Source organism: Fulmarus glacialis, unplaced genomic scaffold, assembly GCF_000690835.1.
Source record: "Fulmarus glacialis isolate BGI_N327 unplaced genomic scaffold, ASM69083v1 scaffold41508, whole genome shotgun sequence".
In the NCBI taxonomy this organism is placed as follows: domain Eukaryota; kingdom Metazoa; phylum Chordata; class Aves; order Procellariiformes; family Procellariidae; genus Fulmarus; species Fulmarus glacialis.
In genome coordinates, this window is record NW_009228425.1 from 28,921 (window position 1) to 43,199 (window position 14,279).

Consider the following 14,279-nt stretch of genomic DNA (forward strand, 5'->3'; position numbering starts at 1 on the left):
CAAGAGACTACTGTTTCTTTGAGGCTTCAGGATCTGTTTTTCCTTGCCTTTCTTCAGGCTTAATAATGCAATGCCACCTTCTCTTACACGAAGAGAGAGTTTTTGTAAGAAGCCTGCCCTACAGTTCTGTGTCACAGACTGCATTAGCCTCCAGGTTGGTCTTCTTTAAAGGCATCTTTGCTGAGCATGGTTGCACCAAAACCAGCAGATGTGTCTGATGGGCTTATTCGTCCAGTTCTCTGATTGTTTATGGGAGATTCACGGCAGGGAGACAGGGGGAAATACAGGTGATGATACCTCTCAGCAGGCTGAGTCCTGCTCAGGTTTTCTCCCAAGAAAACTCACAGACCTGTAGCCACTGCTGGGCTAATGCCCGGGCGCAAGTAAGGACCAAGCCAGAGCCACCAGGCTGAGGCGGTCACAAGAGGAACCGCGGCAGGCAGCCACTCTTCTGGCCATCGTGTTCGAGTACTGGCACTTTTCGTTTCTGAAAAAGCAGTTTTTTCAAAAGGAGAGTTTGCTAAGCGCCCTCCACGTTCACAGCTCATGCAGGTTACTGAATCCCATGAGGCTCGCTTCATCAACCGATTTTGCCTTATCTCAACAGACTTTTGTAATAATCCCCAAGTTCTCTTTGATACATAACTGTCATCTTCACTGCCCAGCACTGCAGAAGCTTTATACCCCAACCATGCTAACAGGAAAAAAATTCTGTCCTTTAAAAAAATCCCAACAATTTAAAGACAAGAGTGTTGTGGCGCAGTGAAGGTAAGGTTATGGCTGGGTGTAATGACACGCTGCATTTGAGCAATGGATCCCTGCTGCAATTAACAGGCAAGCTCCTCAGCAAAGCCGTGGATCTTCCTTCTGGCTTATGCCAACAGAAAATCTGATTTTAATGGAACCACAGTAATGAAACTCAAGTCTTAGATTTGCAGAGAGGAGTAAATATCAATTAATTCAGAGTTTACAGTGAGACCACTGCAAAGCTGAGACACGGAGCTACAAAAATTCCATACTCATACCTAGCTTACAAGAATGTCTTGAGACAGACTTCATTAAAGTTTGCCAGAATCTCCAAGGCCCTTCAGAGAAAGGCATTGAAGAAGGGCAAACAATTATTAAAAAAAGTGGTGATCTTTGGCTACGCACCTGCAATTTCCCATTTTACATTTCTAAACGTAGAAATGTCTGTGAGCCAACTATTCTTGCTTTCCAAAGTAGACTCATCTGGATAATCTGACACCTGGTTGCAAGTGTCACTTCACAATACTTGGCAAAGATCTAAAATAATTTTTAAAAATTACCAACTAAAGTCTTGTAAGAAGACATATCAAAGCTCAGCCAGTTTATCATGCTTTTCTTCCTGCTTAGGTTATCCCTTTAGTTTAGAGATACAGCACCTTAATATTTGTACAGTATTAAATATAATTTATCAAGAAAAGCAGTGAAGAAACTTGCATTGTTCCTGCCTATGAGAAGCAAAGTACTTTCTGAAGATCTCCTTCAGAATAAACAACCTCACTGATTTTGGAAAGGCATTGGTAAGACTGGTGGTCTAAAATTCAACATTAACAGCATGTGTAGCTAAGGAAGGTGCTCCTTGAAAAAGAGAAGGTAAAAGGTGGGTCCTAAAGATAAAGTGAATGCCTATGTTGCATTGGAGGTGAAATAGCTTTAGAAAAAGCCTTTAATTTTTTTCTGAGTCCTGGCATCCCTTTGAGCTACAAACTATTTTATGGCCTATCTTTTTAAGCAATCAGCTTACTGCAATTAATAATTTTATGGTACTCATTTTTCTGGTTCACACTGAAAAAAATATAGGGGAAACTCAAAAGTAGAGGGACCAGATCCTACAGCTCTCGTTCATCTAACAGAGTCCAGCTCTGCATTCCCTTACTAGCATCTGAAAATATTCGAATAATAGAAGGAACACACTTCTGCAGCACCAAACCCAACACATTGGTACTGTTTGAACAGAATTTGCTGTCCTGCACTAGCCTGTTTCTGAAAATAATTAGAAAATAATATTTTTAGAACATGTTCTAAAGGGAAGGGCTGTTTTCCCAAATGATCACCTGACCACTGAGAGATATGTAGAACGGCCCATGCCCACCGGCATGCATCCCATGCACAATCCTCTGGAAAGCAGAGCATACACGCAGTGGTGCAGCAAGTGCTCCCTCCTGCCCAGCTGCCCATGCAAGTCTTTCGAAAGGTGTATTAGAGTCAGAGCGATGCTTCAAAAGTCTGCTCTGTAGGGGCAGTGTGCTTATATACAACATCATTTTCTGATGTCTTTTGCCACATATCAGTTATTTCCCTTTTGTTGAGGTTGGAGCACATCCCAAGCAACACTGCGCGCTGGGGAGCGCACTCTGTTTTTCACTGGATCAAGACTTCAGCTTTAGTGGAGAAAATGAATACAATTAATTTTTTTTTTCTTTTAAGTCACTCAACACTGTGGCTAGCTGGGCATGGAGCTACCATGAAGGCAACATCTGCCCTCCCACAGCTCACCATGCAGCACTGTGCAGGCTGCCCGGCGCTTGCGGGGGTGACACGGGGAAAAGGACGCAAATCTGTCTCGTCCTGCCCGCAGTTCAACACTACCAGCTCCTGACCCAGGTGCAGGGTCCAGTCACGTGTCTGCTACGAACCCTGCTGAAATTCAACCAAATTCCACCAAAGGAAAGGAAATAACTTTGGGAAAGAAACTGGCTTTGCGGCCAGGCTGCCCCACTGGACAACCCTCGGTCTTTCTGGAAAAGAAGTTTCTCCAGGCACTGAGGGAAAGCAGAGTCATTTCACTGCCTTTCAAAGTCAAATGATAACAAAGAGGCAGGACTATCTAGGCACGAGAATGAATAACTGCAGTGGCTTTTGATCATCATGCACCTCTTTGGTCCTCCTACCAAGCTTGGTAGTGTCTCTGTGGGAGTGAACACACTGCACACTCTTCAAGCTGACGCTGAATGGGTTTGCAATGAGTAGTTCTTTCCATATAACATAAAGCCATAAGCAGAGACACAAAGGTGTGATACAAGAGAGCTGCAAGACTCTGTTTTTTTATCTTGTTCTACTGTTTTCCAGGTCTGCACAGTTATTTATGCCCAGTTACTTGCAGGGCAACAAACACGCTTATTTGGACACCTTAATTATGAAAACTTAACAGTCTGTTCAGCAGCAGCTGGAAAACATTTTGCTTAGCTTTTAATGAGGCAAACACACAGACTTCATCATGCCAGTGATGGACTGATCCAGTCCAAGTCTGTCTAATATTAGTCTGGTTTTCTTCGAAGCATATGATAAGCAAGGTACTAGTGCAACCACCACAAATCGATACCAAGCTTACCCTCTGCAAGTGAAGATGTAACTGTGTAGATGTAGACAGTACTTGGGGGATGATATTTGCATAGCAAGTTGTTGTAAAGAATGAATAAGACGGCAAACAAATCTAGAAATGAGGTATCAATTAGCCAAATGGTAGAGCAGGTAAACTAGTCAAGCCATGTTCATACTAAATTTCATCTTCTGACTCCTGATCTCGTTCAGATGTTTTCAGTAATCCCATTTCCATGGACTGGGACTGTTTAACCTTTGAACGAACTGCCCTGGAAACAACAACAGAAAAAAAAGAGTTGTCAATAGTAACTCATAGGCTCATCTGGCCATTTTTACATAGTAAAAAACTGTTTAACAACTCTTGCGTCTCATCAGGGAATTAGGATGATTGATTTATAAAGACTTGAAGTGGGCCACTGTGGAAGACATCGTAAAGAGGAGATGGTGGTTTCAAGCAGAATCTGGGCAGAATTTAACCCCAGGCCTTAACTGTAGGTATCTGTATTTTAGCATGAGTGACTTCTATACAATGCGAGCACGTACCGTGACATTAGTATGTGCTGCCTTTAACAATACCACCTGTATGTACTGCTTGTAAGAGCTTGTTCCTATGGACACATCTAAGAGCGTACACCTTAAGCAGACCTCAGCGTAACATCTAGAAAGTTCAATGTTGTGCAGGTACAGCATTGTGTGTTCATTTGGAAGAGTACTGTAAGGCTGTGAAGAAGAGTGATTCTGGCCAACCGCCCCACGGACAGGAACTCGGCGCGGCGTGCTGCGATCAACCTGGGGGGGCTTGTCTGCTGCTGCAGCAGCCGCCCTTCCCAGCATCAGAAGGGGTGTAAGATTGCTGTCACCTTCTCTGTAGTTGCCATCCTTTACACAACAAACCAGTTACGCAGCCTTGAGTGTCAGTGCCTTTTGGACTGAGATCCAAAAAGACATGGCACCTCCTCGATGCAAAGCAAGACTGCAAGAACTACATATGGCCAAAGCATGATTAAATAAGGCTGTTAGGATGCTAGGGGTAAAGGGAGGGGTGAGAAGCATGTTTAGACAGTGCAGGCAAAGGCTTGGTAAGGTCCTGCAGGCAGAAGGTGATCACACGTGGCAGAATCAGGCTCATTTTTACAACCAACTTAACTCTGCAGTTGGAATTTTGTCAGAATTGGCACTGGGTGGCAAGGAAAAGGGCTAACTTTAGAATCTAATTAGGGGATGAAACTGGCTAGTGAAAAAGAAATCAGGTCTAATCACAGCAAATTGCTAGCAATGAAACCTGTCCAATAATATGCAAAGTTAAGTAATGAAAACTGCTGACTAAGCCACTTGGAATTAGTGGAGGTGAGCACTGGGAGAGAAGATGTTGTAGGAAAAAAAGGTCTCTCCTCCTTGTAAACTTTTATGCACTTATAAATATGGAAGACTATCAAAAAGAGCTCCTTTTGTGTGAGAAGCATTATGCTGCCTGAGCTGTACTTTATGAATGTTTTTCCCCTTTCTATTGAAGCAATGAGTCATGTTGTCTTCATTGATTACCAGTATCTATTTTTATATACCTTGCAGGACAATTAATTACTCTGCGGAAACCTTTTGATTTGTCAGTGAAACTTTTCTAAAATAAAGCTCCTGCTAGACTAAATAGAAAGGTCTCCAACGTTTTAGTGTTTCAAGTAACTTACCAGCTGACGATTGTGTAATTCACTGCAAGTATAAGAAAAGCAAAGGCATAATGCCAGCAATAGCACATGGTCAGGAACATCATATTAGTATGATCTGTCTGATTCCACTCTGGGCTTCCATTTGGAGGATAAAGCACAAACCCAATCTGTAATAAAATAAAAGATATTTAGGAAATGTAATTTGACCTATGTCCTATGCCGAATCATGTATTATGCTACCCATCACAAGGCAGACATTTCATTTTCTTATAGTGCTGATTATTTCTGTGATTATTATTAAAAAAAATTTTGCAGTCACACTCAGATGCAATGGATCATTTTACACAGTTTTGTGCAGAAATGCCTTTGAAGATGCAGACCCGGTCCCAAAGACCCCCTGCTCTTGCCCAGTGAATCAAGGAGCCGGGCCGACAAGTCCTGCAGCGATCACGATTACGTACGGTAAGGAAGGGGGCTGGTGCTCAGCCGTGTATGGTCTGAACTGCAAGCACATCACCAACCAGCAAAGCTGCCCGGCCATTTGCACTGACTCGCTTCTTCCCAACAGGGTCTGGGAATGTGTTACGTGGTTCAGAAGATGAGTAATAACTTAATAAATCAAGGCAAGCCATAAGTCCATTTCTTCTGGGTCATCCGGGGAAAAGGTCAGGTTTTGAAATTACATAAAAACGGAGCTTTCTCACCCAAGGCTATAAGTTTGTGTGAAATACATAGCTGATTTGTTTATTCAGAGCTCGGAAAGATCAAATTCAGATTAATGCATAAGCTGGAAAACTAGTAATCCCATGGCTACACAGGGGTCTGCCTTGACAAGCACCAGTCCTCTGTACTGCCTAAGACTCTTCAAAGTCACTGCTCAGCAGTTTAGCTGAGAATTTAGGAGCTGGGAAGAGGAGGAGAGGAAGGAGGAGGGGAGGAGTGCATTTTGCATTTCCATGCAGAGAATTCAATGAATGAGGGTGTTGATGATACAGAAAGAAAGTCCCTTTACCTTTTACAAATTTGTCATGCTGCAGCCAGTATGTGGTTTTCAGTCACACATACGGTTGAAGTCTGATGTGGATGTGAAAAAAGCCACACTTAAATCTCTTGTATTTTTAGTTCTTCAATTTTTTGCTTTGAAACAAAAAACACATTTCCTCCAGAGCTAAAGAAATAACTTGTTCTAAAATTAGACTAGGCAGACAACAAAGAATGAATGGTTGCATCTAATTCCTCTTAGTAAAGCTTCTTAAATCACTGAAGAAAAGTTTTACAAACAAGAAAATAAACCACCAAGTGCTGTAGCACCAGGTTCTTGACTTCACTTATAGAAAAATACTGCCATTTCGGAGGTCTGTCTTCTTGCCAGAGCAAGTATTTAAATATTTGGTTTGGTGCTCAGTGTCCAGTTCTCCTAAAGAACAGCAAACATTTTTATTAATCGTGTCTGGCCAGCATATAAAAAAGGGAAGCCAGTCTAGACATGCCGGAAAGAAAAATCACTGGAGTGAGCTCGGTTCTCCACTATAAGATGAAACACACATCGGCACTAGTGCTCCTATTTCTTTGTTACAATATCGCAGCAGTTCATTAAATTCTCTCCCTTGTTTGACAGCAGAGAAAGGGTTGCTATCAAATATCTATTAATGGGATAGAATCGTAAGTAAGTGAAGACATGGCAGCTACATTTTGAAGAGTCCTTTTGGGAGCCACATCCCTGAAATACAAAAGTTTGGGCTGTTCCTTCTTCTGCTCAATTTCCCAAACACTGGAAGAGCAGGAGGCTTTACATCACTCAATCTCTTAATGCGAATCGGGAGCTCAAATACCTTTTAAACCTCGGTTGCCGCCGTTGAAATGCTTTTTAGAAAGTAGAAAGAGGCAGCCAACATGAAAGATAATTTGCGCCTTCGTTCTTCTTCACCCAATGTCAATGGGTGCTTTGCCTCAGCTCTCCAGTACGCCGCTGGGCATTTACTCACTGCTCCGGCAGCTGAGAGTGGGACTCTCTTCGTAAAGAGCAGCATATATTGCCGGGCTGTAAAATCACTGCCATTTGGCTGGCGAATTTTGAACAGGATGTTGCAGAGTTCAGAGGGGATGTTCAGTCGCAAGGAAGAGCTCAACAAAACCACCTTAGCTTTTTTATTCATTCAAATAAAAGACACTAGAAGTAAAATGGCTTCTGTCTGTAAAACAGATACGATAAATACTTCTATCTCTTTAAAGGGACATTAAGAGTGCATTGTTTTCTGTCAGTCCTTTGAGGTCTGTGTTTAAAAGGCATATTATATCACCTGTGAAACATCTGCAAAGGGGTAAATTACTAATTTTGGTGAAGGAAGAAATTTCTAAGGCAGGAAAGTGACCTACCTGCCAGAACCAGCTGCCTTGTAATATGCAGAGGCTTGTACGGAGCATCTCTAGCACAATACTGCCACGGAAGAAAACTTCCAGAAATGTACAAACAGCAGCTCCAAAGATAGCAAACAGCAATAACTGATGAACATGAACATCCAGCACGGCTCTCCCATGAAGATGGTAGCAAAAGAGAAAACCTGGAATAAATTAAGTGATCGGTTTAAGATACTTTCTTCCCTTGTAATCTCCCTGCATCTGCTTTTAGAAAACAGTGAACCTTTAGCGTTTCTCTTTATGCCAGTATCACCTTCTCAGGTGAACTGAGAGTAATTTTTTGAGACTGATGCCTACGTACTGCGTGCTCCCACTCTAGAGCTCGGACCAGGAAATTGCATGGGAAGCTGCAGCTCTGTCACCTTTCCCTTAAAACACATTAACAAAAAGTCTCATTCATCTGTCTCCGCAGTGTAACAAGAGGGATGCTATGAAATATACTGTGCATACAGAAAACATAAATTGAATGTGTCTCCAGTGCAATTCCAACATGCGATTGCTGTACAGGTAAATGCACTCACACCGGCTTTAGCTACAAGTTGCGTACCATGTCAGTATGTACATTGAAGCACGTGCCCGAGCTACTGAGCACTTACCCAAAACAGGCTCATGCTGCTATTTTCATAACATTTCTGTTGCTATCTGAGCCAGTTAGGAAAGCACAGGTACACCTCTACCATGCATGGTCATGCTCTGGGCTGCAGCGCAGACAAACCCTCAGCAGTTTAAGGAGGGCCAAGACTGATCTTTTTTAAGCGTTTCAGGGAGTTAAACGCCCAGCTCCCGTAGGCTCATTCTCTGAGGCTGATTTGAGATTCCCAGACCAACGACTGATTCCCCTCTGCAAGTTTCACACGCACCTCTGCAGGGAGAGGGAGACTGACCTTCAATAAACACTGCTAAGGAAAGCATCATCCTGTCCGTGGCCACTGGCAATGCGTTGGTCCCGTGAGCCACAATGTCAACCAACCCTGAGATGCCATAGAAGAGGTACATGGTGGCATGCTGCCAGTTCATCAAGTGATCCCAGTGCTTTTCCTCATAATTATACAACTTCAGATGAGGTCCATCGGGAACAAACTGCTCGGCCACCATTCCTGCGCATGAAACGAGAAATATGACTATTTGTCCTGGTGCTTAAAGTATAGACTGATGATAAGTCTTTATACAAACAATAGAGGCAACAATATATCCCCGCACAGCATAATGCCAGTCAATTTGGAGTTTAGTCTGGCTGCCTGAGGATTGCTCTGGGCGATGGCTATGTTTTGCTCCCTTCTGCCCAGTTCAGCCCTTCCCAATAAAGTTTTTAACATGTTGTCCAAATTCGAGTGAAAGTGCACAGAAGCCTCAAAGATATTCGTTTTAAATAAATTTTCAAGAAAATAGGCAGTGCGTGGAGGACAGATGAAGTAAGTTGCTTTGCCGAGGGAAAGACCACAGAGTGAGCTCAAGCATATATTAAGCATCACATAATCTGAAAAGGAGAAAGCCAGGGGAAACCAGGCTTCAGCTTCACTCCTGGTGGGACTATTTGCATCTTGCAGTTTCCAGCAGTGAAAATGGAGACAGCTATTCTATGCTGCTTTTTTTAAAAAACAATTGCTATTGTAGTAGTCCTCTGCCTGAATTTTTCAGCTGCCTTTCCCAGTGGTTCAAACATGAGTATAACACATGCTAAAGTCCCCAAAAGAAAGATTTACCATTTTGGTCCCCTGCAAAATGCAGGATGGCAGAGTTCAGACTCTTAATTCAAAGGGCATTTTTCCTAAAAAGCCATAAAAGGAAATCCCTGCACCGTACAGAGTTATTAAAGGTCCCATGAGAATGTATACCGAGTTAGTATTTGAATTGCTGCTCCATCGCCTCCCTTACCTTGGCCCCTCGGTGTCTTGCTAACTAGCTACAGTATTCCAGCAAGGGGAAAGCTGCTTTTAGATACTTTATATGATCCGTGAAGTTTGGGAAGGGTTTAAGAGACGTTATGCTTTTAAAACTTTAACGTTAATTATATTGTTTATAAAGCATGGGCCAGCATCCTGCTGTATAAGTAGATATGCTGCAGAGCAAATGCAGTGTTTTTCCACCTTTATTTCAAGTTTTCCTAACACAGAAACAGCAGGTTTTACTCCTTCTGCTGCTTTTACTGTTTGTCCTTGCCAGGCTTTCTTGTCCATGTTTTTGACTGGAATTGAAATTACCATACGTTAAAATAATAGCTTTTTGTTTCAGGGTGAAAATAAAAACACTAGATGAGTGGTTTAGCTGCCCAACAAACTCCAGACACTGACTGGGAGATTTGTAGGAAAGATGTCCCCACTCACACCTCAAAATGAATGCTATTATTTAGGTTTTGATAATTTTTTAAGACATATCAAAGTGTATACTGTACACACAACATCACTTCAGTGCTGATGTATCTTAACTGAGAACAACTCCCAGAGGGGAAGGAAAAGCAAGAACAAGGTTTTGGCACAGCCTGCACCTTGGTTAGAAACCAGGCTACTCTGAGCATCTAAAGAAGAGTAGATAGATAGAATCTAAAAATCTAAAAATCCTGAAAATTAAGATCCTTTTCAACTTGAGCGCCACATGTGCTCAGCTCCCCAGGTCCCCTGTTATTTAGCTTACTTACTCTGTAAAGGTAAATTGCTAATATACAGCCTGCTGGAATGTAAACAAGAACTAGGCACTTCTAGTCGGCTGCACAGCTCACTAAACCATCCCCGTGCGTTTGCACCCAGGCCAGTCCACAACAGAAGGAGAAACAGCCCTCCACCCCCACCCCCTCGCAACAGTCCTGCAGCAATAAGATCCGGAGTTCAGTCTTTCTTTGTGAGTATTTTCACTTTTGAATGACGTGAATGAAGAAGCATCTGCATTTACATATTTTATCAATAACTCAGTGGAGACTACCGACATCTGAGGTGGCTGGATTCAAAATAGAAAAGCAACGCCCCCGGAGTCTGGTGCTCCCAGTCTGCATCAGAGAGCCCCTTGCCTAAATATCTTATCTCCCTCCCTGAAGTAGTGAACAGCATATGAACACTCAGCTGGACCAGCCATGAGTTAGTCAGGAGACGTTAAAGAAGCTCCAGAAGAGCGCTATGGATGGAAACCACGTTACAGTTGTAACTATGTGATTAATAGCAGTAGCCCCACTAGTTGTTAGATTCATGGTGTTTAAAGGACAAAATACCAAAACACAATGAGATATGTTTTATCAGAGAACAAAATCTAAAAAAAACAGGTGCTGAAAGGCACAGCCTTTTTGTTGTCTGCCGCAAGTCCCCCTCACTTACCAATCAGGGCAAAGACAGCTTTGATGATCCCCTCAACAAACTCCAGGCGCTGAAATCCTGCCCTGGAACCAAGGTAGCAAGCGTTCTTGTTTTTTCGACAGGCGTACTTCAGTGGGTACTTCACTGACCACCACAAGCCAAAAAGAAGGAAAAAGCTTCCAGGGAGGGCATGCCCTTTGAAATTGCCCATGGTTTTCTGCTAGGAGATACCTGAAGGTGAAGCAAATGCAGATCGATTATGGGAATAGTAGGGGAATTCTCTGGGTATAATTTTAAAGTATCTCCTTTCACAGATCAAAAGGGTGTCACTGAATTGAGTACTCACGCTTTATTTAAAAATAAATTTAGGTACTTATCTTCCCTGGCTATTCAAAACACCCAACCAGTCTCCCCAGTTTCATAGCTTTGCAGAACAAGAGTAAGAGACCCAACTGCAAAGCAGCTGACCCGAAATGCAAAGCTGGCAGTTGGCAAGTTAAGAGAAAAAAAGCCATAGTACACTATGTCGTGCTGTTGAAGTTGTACTAACAAAAGAGAGAACATGAATATTCATAATTTGGTTCTTTCACCTTTAGAGAGGGTTTTATGTTTCTTTACTCCACAAACAGAAATCAAGACAATACCTGACTGAAGGAAAAATTAATTGTATACAGATCCGTTGGGTAACTATTCATTAATAAATTGTATTTTGTATTTCAATCCGGATGTCTCGTTACGATTTACAAGCCTTAAGTCATTCTCAGTATTTGATAGGTGAATTATGCACCCACAACTAGATACATATTATGAAGTACATCGAGTGCACTGAGTGATAAGGTTATTAGTTGGTCAGTGTTATACAGCCATTTAAAAGCAGTGCCATTAATAAAACCGAGTAATTCCGGTCATCATCCCAACTTTTAGGAGAGTTAACTTAGCTTCTTCATTAAAATGACAGTTCTAACATTAAATTGCAATTTTTCTTTACGTTATTATAAACTGAGTTGTTGTGCATTGTGACCCAAAGGCACGCTAAATCTTTGCACAGGCAACAATCAAGAATAACCACTTTAGAAGCATTGGCAATCTGTACTTTCTGTTATTATCGTTGGTGACTTAAAAATCCGATCACCAAACTACACTGGAGCCATCTGGTTATGAATAGAACATGGAGGCTCTGGTATATTTTTCTTTTCAGTAAGTATTTCCTATGGTCAGCTCTGCATAAGAAGTTTTAAACTGTGGCTTGTGGGCCATGGAGTACTTGCAGATGGTTCACGTAATGCTGTTTAGTCAAGTAGCGTGAGCCCTCTCCTATTTCTGGAGGCTAAACTCCACTGAAAACATTAATTTTTTTTTTTTTGGGGGGGGAAGAGAAACTTTTCCACATGCACAGGTCCTGAAGCTGCCATAAGACTATTACCCAACTGCATGAGGAGAGGTGACCTATATAGCCACAAAGGAGAAGAAAAAAAATAACGACTGTTATGTGTAGCACGAGGCAGGCTGTGATTTGAACAGGGATGCTGAAGAGGGTCCTGCCCCCGCTGCCGTAGGGCTCGGTGCAGCAATACTTCCCTAGAAATTAGCTAAGTACAAGAAAAGGGAAACGTGATACTGGTTGCCCAAGCAAGCCCATTTCTGGATGTGTCCTCGCAGGTATTGCCAGTGCTGGCATCTGCATATGGAAGCCTGGAAGGAAAGCGTGCCGAGGGGGCTGCACCAAGCCCGGGGAAGGCTCCCGGGGAAGCAGCGCCTGCCAGCCGTGGGGCAGCCAAAGGGGGAATGAGGGACAAGTTTACGTATTCTTATGAAACGTAAAGGACTCCATTTGGGATTTCTGCTGTGTGGGGAAGGGCTCCTGCATGCCACTTGTCTCCCGTCAAGAAGAAAAGCAAGGGTGCCATGCCTGGAGCTGTTGTGGGGGGGCTTTGCCTCAGATCAGAGCAGCCAAAGCCGAGAGGAGGAGCGAGCGGCGGCAGACCCGGCAGGCAGCTTTCAGCACAGGCACCCCAGCCACCAGGATGGTGATGACCACCTCCATCTCCGCTCACAAAATACTGAATTAAGCGCTAAACCTCCCTGGGGCTGAGCACGTGTTAGTGGTGCCAAATCAGCCTGCTTGTGAGCTGAGCATCTCCAATCCTGGCCCAGGGTGGGCTGGGCAGGGCAGGAGGAGGAGATGGCAGCCGAGGGTCCAAGGGTCGGGAGAGCCTTTCTCTGCCTCCTCTGCCTCCCACACCACCCTTAAAGTCCTGCTGGGTTGATGCCTGTGTTTTATTTGCAGGTGGGGAAAGCACTGCTCACTCTCCAGCAGCCTACAGCGCAGTCGGGCTCTCAGTGGTGCAGTTGGGGGGCTCAGCCCCACAGGTTAGACCCAGCCCCCACAGTCTCGCAGAAGAGGTACCTCGTTTCGGGACATCTTTAGTTCAAAGAGTCTGACCAGCTTGTGCATCACTGCCAGTACTCACTGCGCCATTGTTTGCCTCAAAAAAGGACGGTATTAACAGGAGCTGAAGTTTTAGACAATCGCCTAAACTCTGCTTTAAACTTTGAAATACTGCTTTTGCTTTGAAAGCCTTAATTTTTGGCTCTTCTAAAACTTGGTGGCCTGAAAGCATTGCTGTCTTTTCAGACACATTGGGTTTTTTCCTTCTTTGAATGAAAGGAAGAGGGGAGGAGTGGGGAGTGGCCTTTCCTCGCCATGTGTCTGATCTCACTGAACACCATTCATTAGAAAGACTTTATTCATTAGGTATTTTATTATTCACCACAAGTGCATAGCACTCCAAATGGAAAGATTTACCCTGTACCCCACATCAAAGTGAGATATTGGATTAAAAAGGTAAATTAAACCTCTGAAAAGCCTTCCTGTAGGAGAGTACAGCCAGAGTAGGAGTCAAATGAAGAACAGTGTGTTAATGTCATTTGTAGTGCACGGTATACAAAACTTCAAATGTAATTCTCAATCTATAAATTCCCACCTGGGTTATCTAGAGCTCCAATCACTGCAGGATTTTTCTGCCCTACATCTGGGTAATCCATCAAGATACTCTGTTAAAACTATTTTTTGCCTTTCAAAACAAGGGAAAAAAAGAAAAAGAAGAGACTGGTACAGCAGCCACTGCTGCATATCCAATATAAACAAAAGAGAACCAGAAAAATTGATTTTTTTGCTATAAGCAATACAATCACATATTATTAGCTTTAGAGAGTATAAACTTCAGTTTTACTTCATCCAACGATGTTGGGGATTATTTGTAGGATTTGACTAGAAAGAGACGCGTCAGATCTGCCAGCCAGCTGTTGTGGCAGACCTTTGGAACACTGAATCCCAACACAGTCAGCTTCAGAAAGGAGTCATATGAACTACACTTTAAATCCTTAGTAAACCTGAAAACATCATGACAGAGCTCACCTTAAACCAATTAAACTTCCCAATTCATGAATTTTCTCTTATCAGGCCTGAGAGTTTATTTCGGCAAGGCTAGAAGTCAACTGCCACCACCCACGGTTTTGATGTGACTGAGAAGTTTTGCCTGCAAGTAAACCAGGTGATATCGCATGGTTT

At 43.0% G+C, this 14,279-nt stretch overlaps 1 protein-coding gene across 1 annotated transcript; it reads right to left on the reverse strand.

Annotated features, from left to right (window-relative positions):
• Positions 1-3,196: 3,196 nt before the first annotated feature.
• On the reverse strand, positions 3,197-10,941 carry TMEM45A (transmembrane protein 45A). The gene is made up of 5 exons (XM_009583472.1): positions 10,730-10,941; positions 8,312-8,524; positions 7,386-7,570; positions 5,031-5,176; positions 3,197-3,614 (listed from the first exon to the last, which is right to left on the reverse strand). The coding sequence occupies exons 1-5, from the start codon at positions 10,917-10,919 to the stop codon at positions 3,521-3,523; spliced, it is 828 nt and encodes a 275-aa protein (XP_009581767.1). The 5' UTR covers positions 10,920-10,941; the 3' UTR covers positions 3,197-3,520.
• Between the last annotated feature and the right edge of the window lie 3,338 nt (positions 10,942-14,279).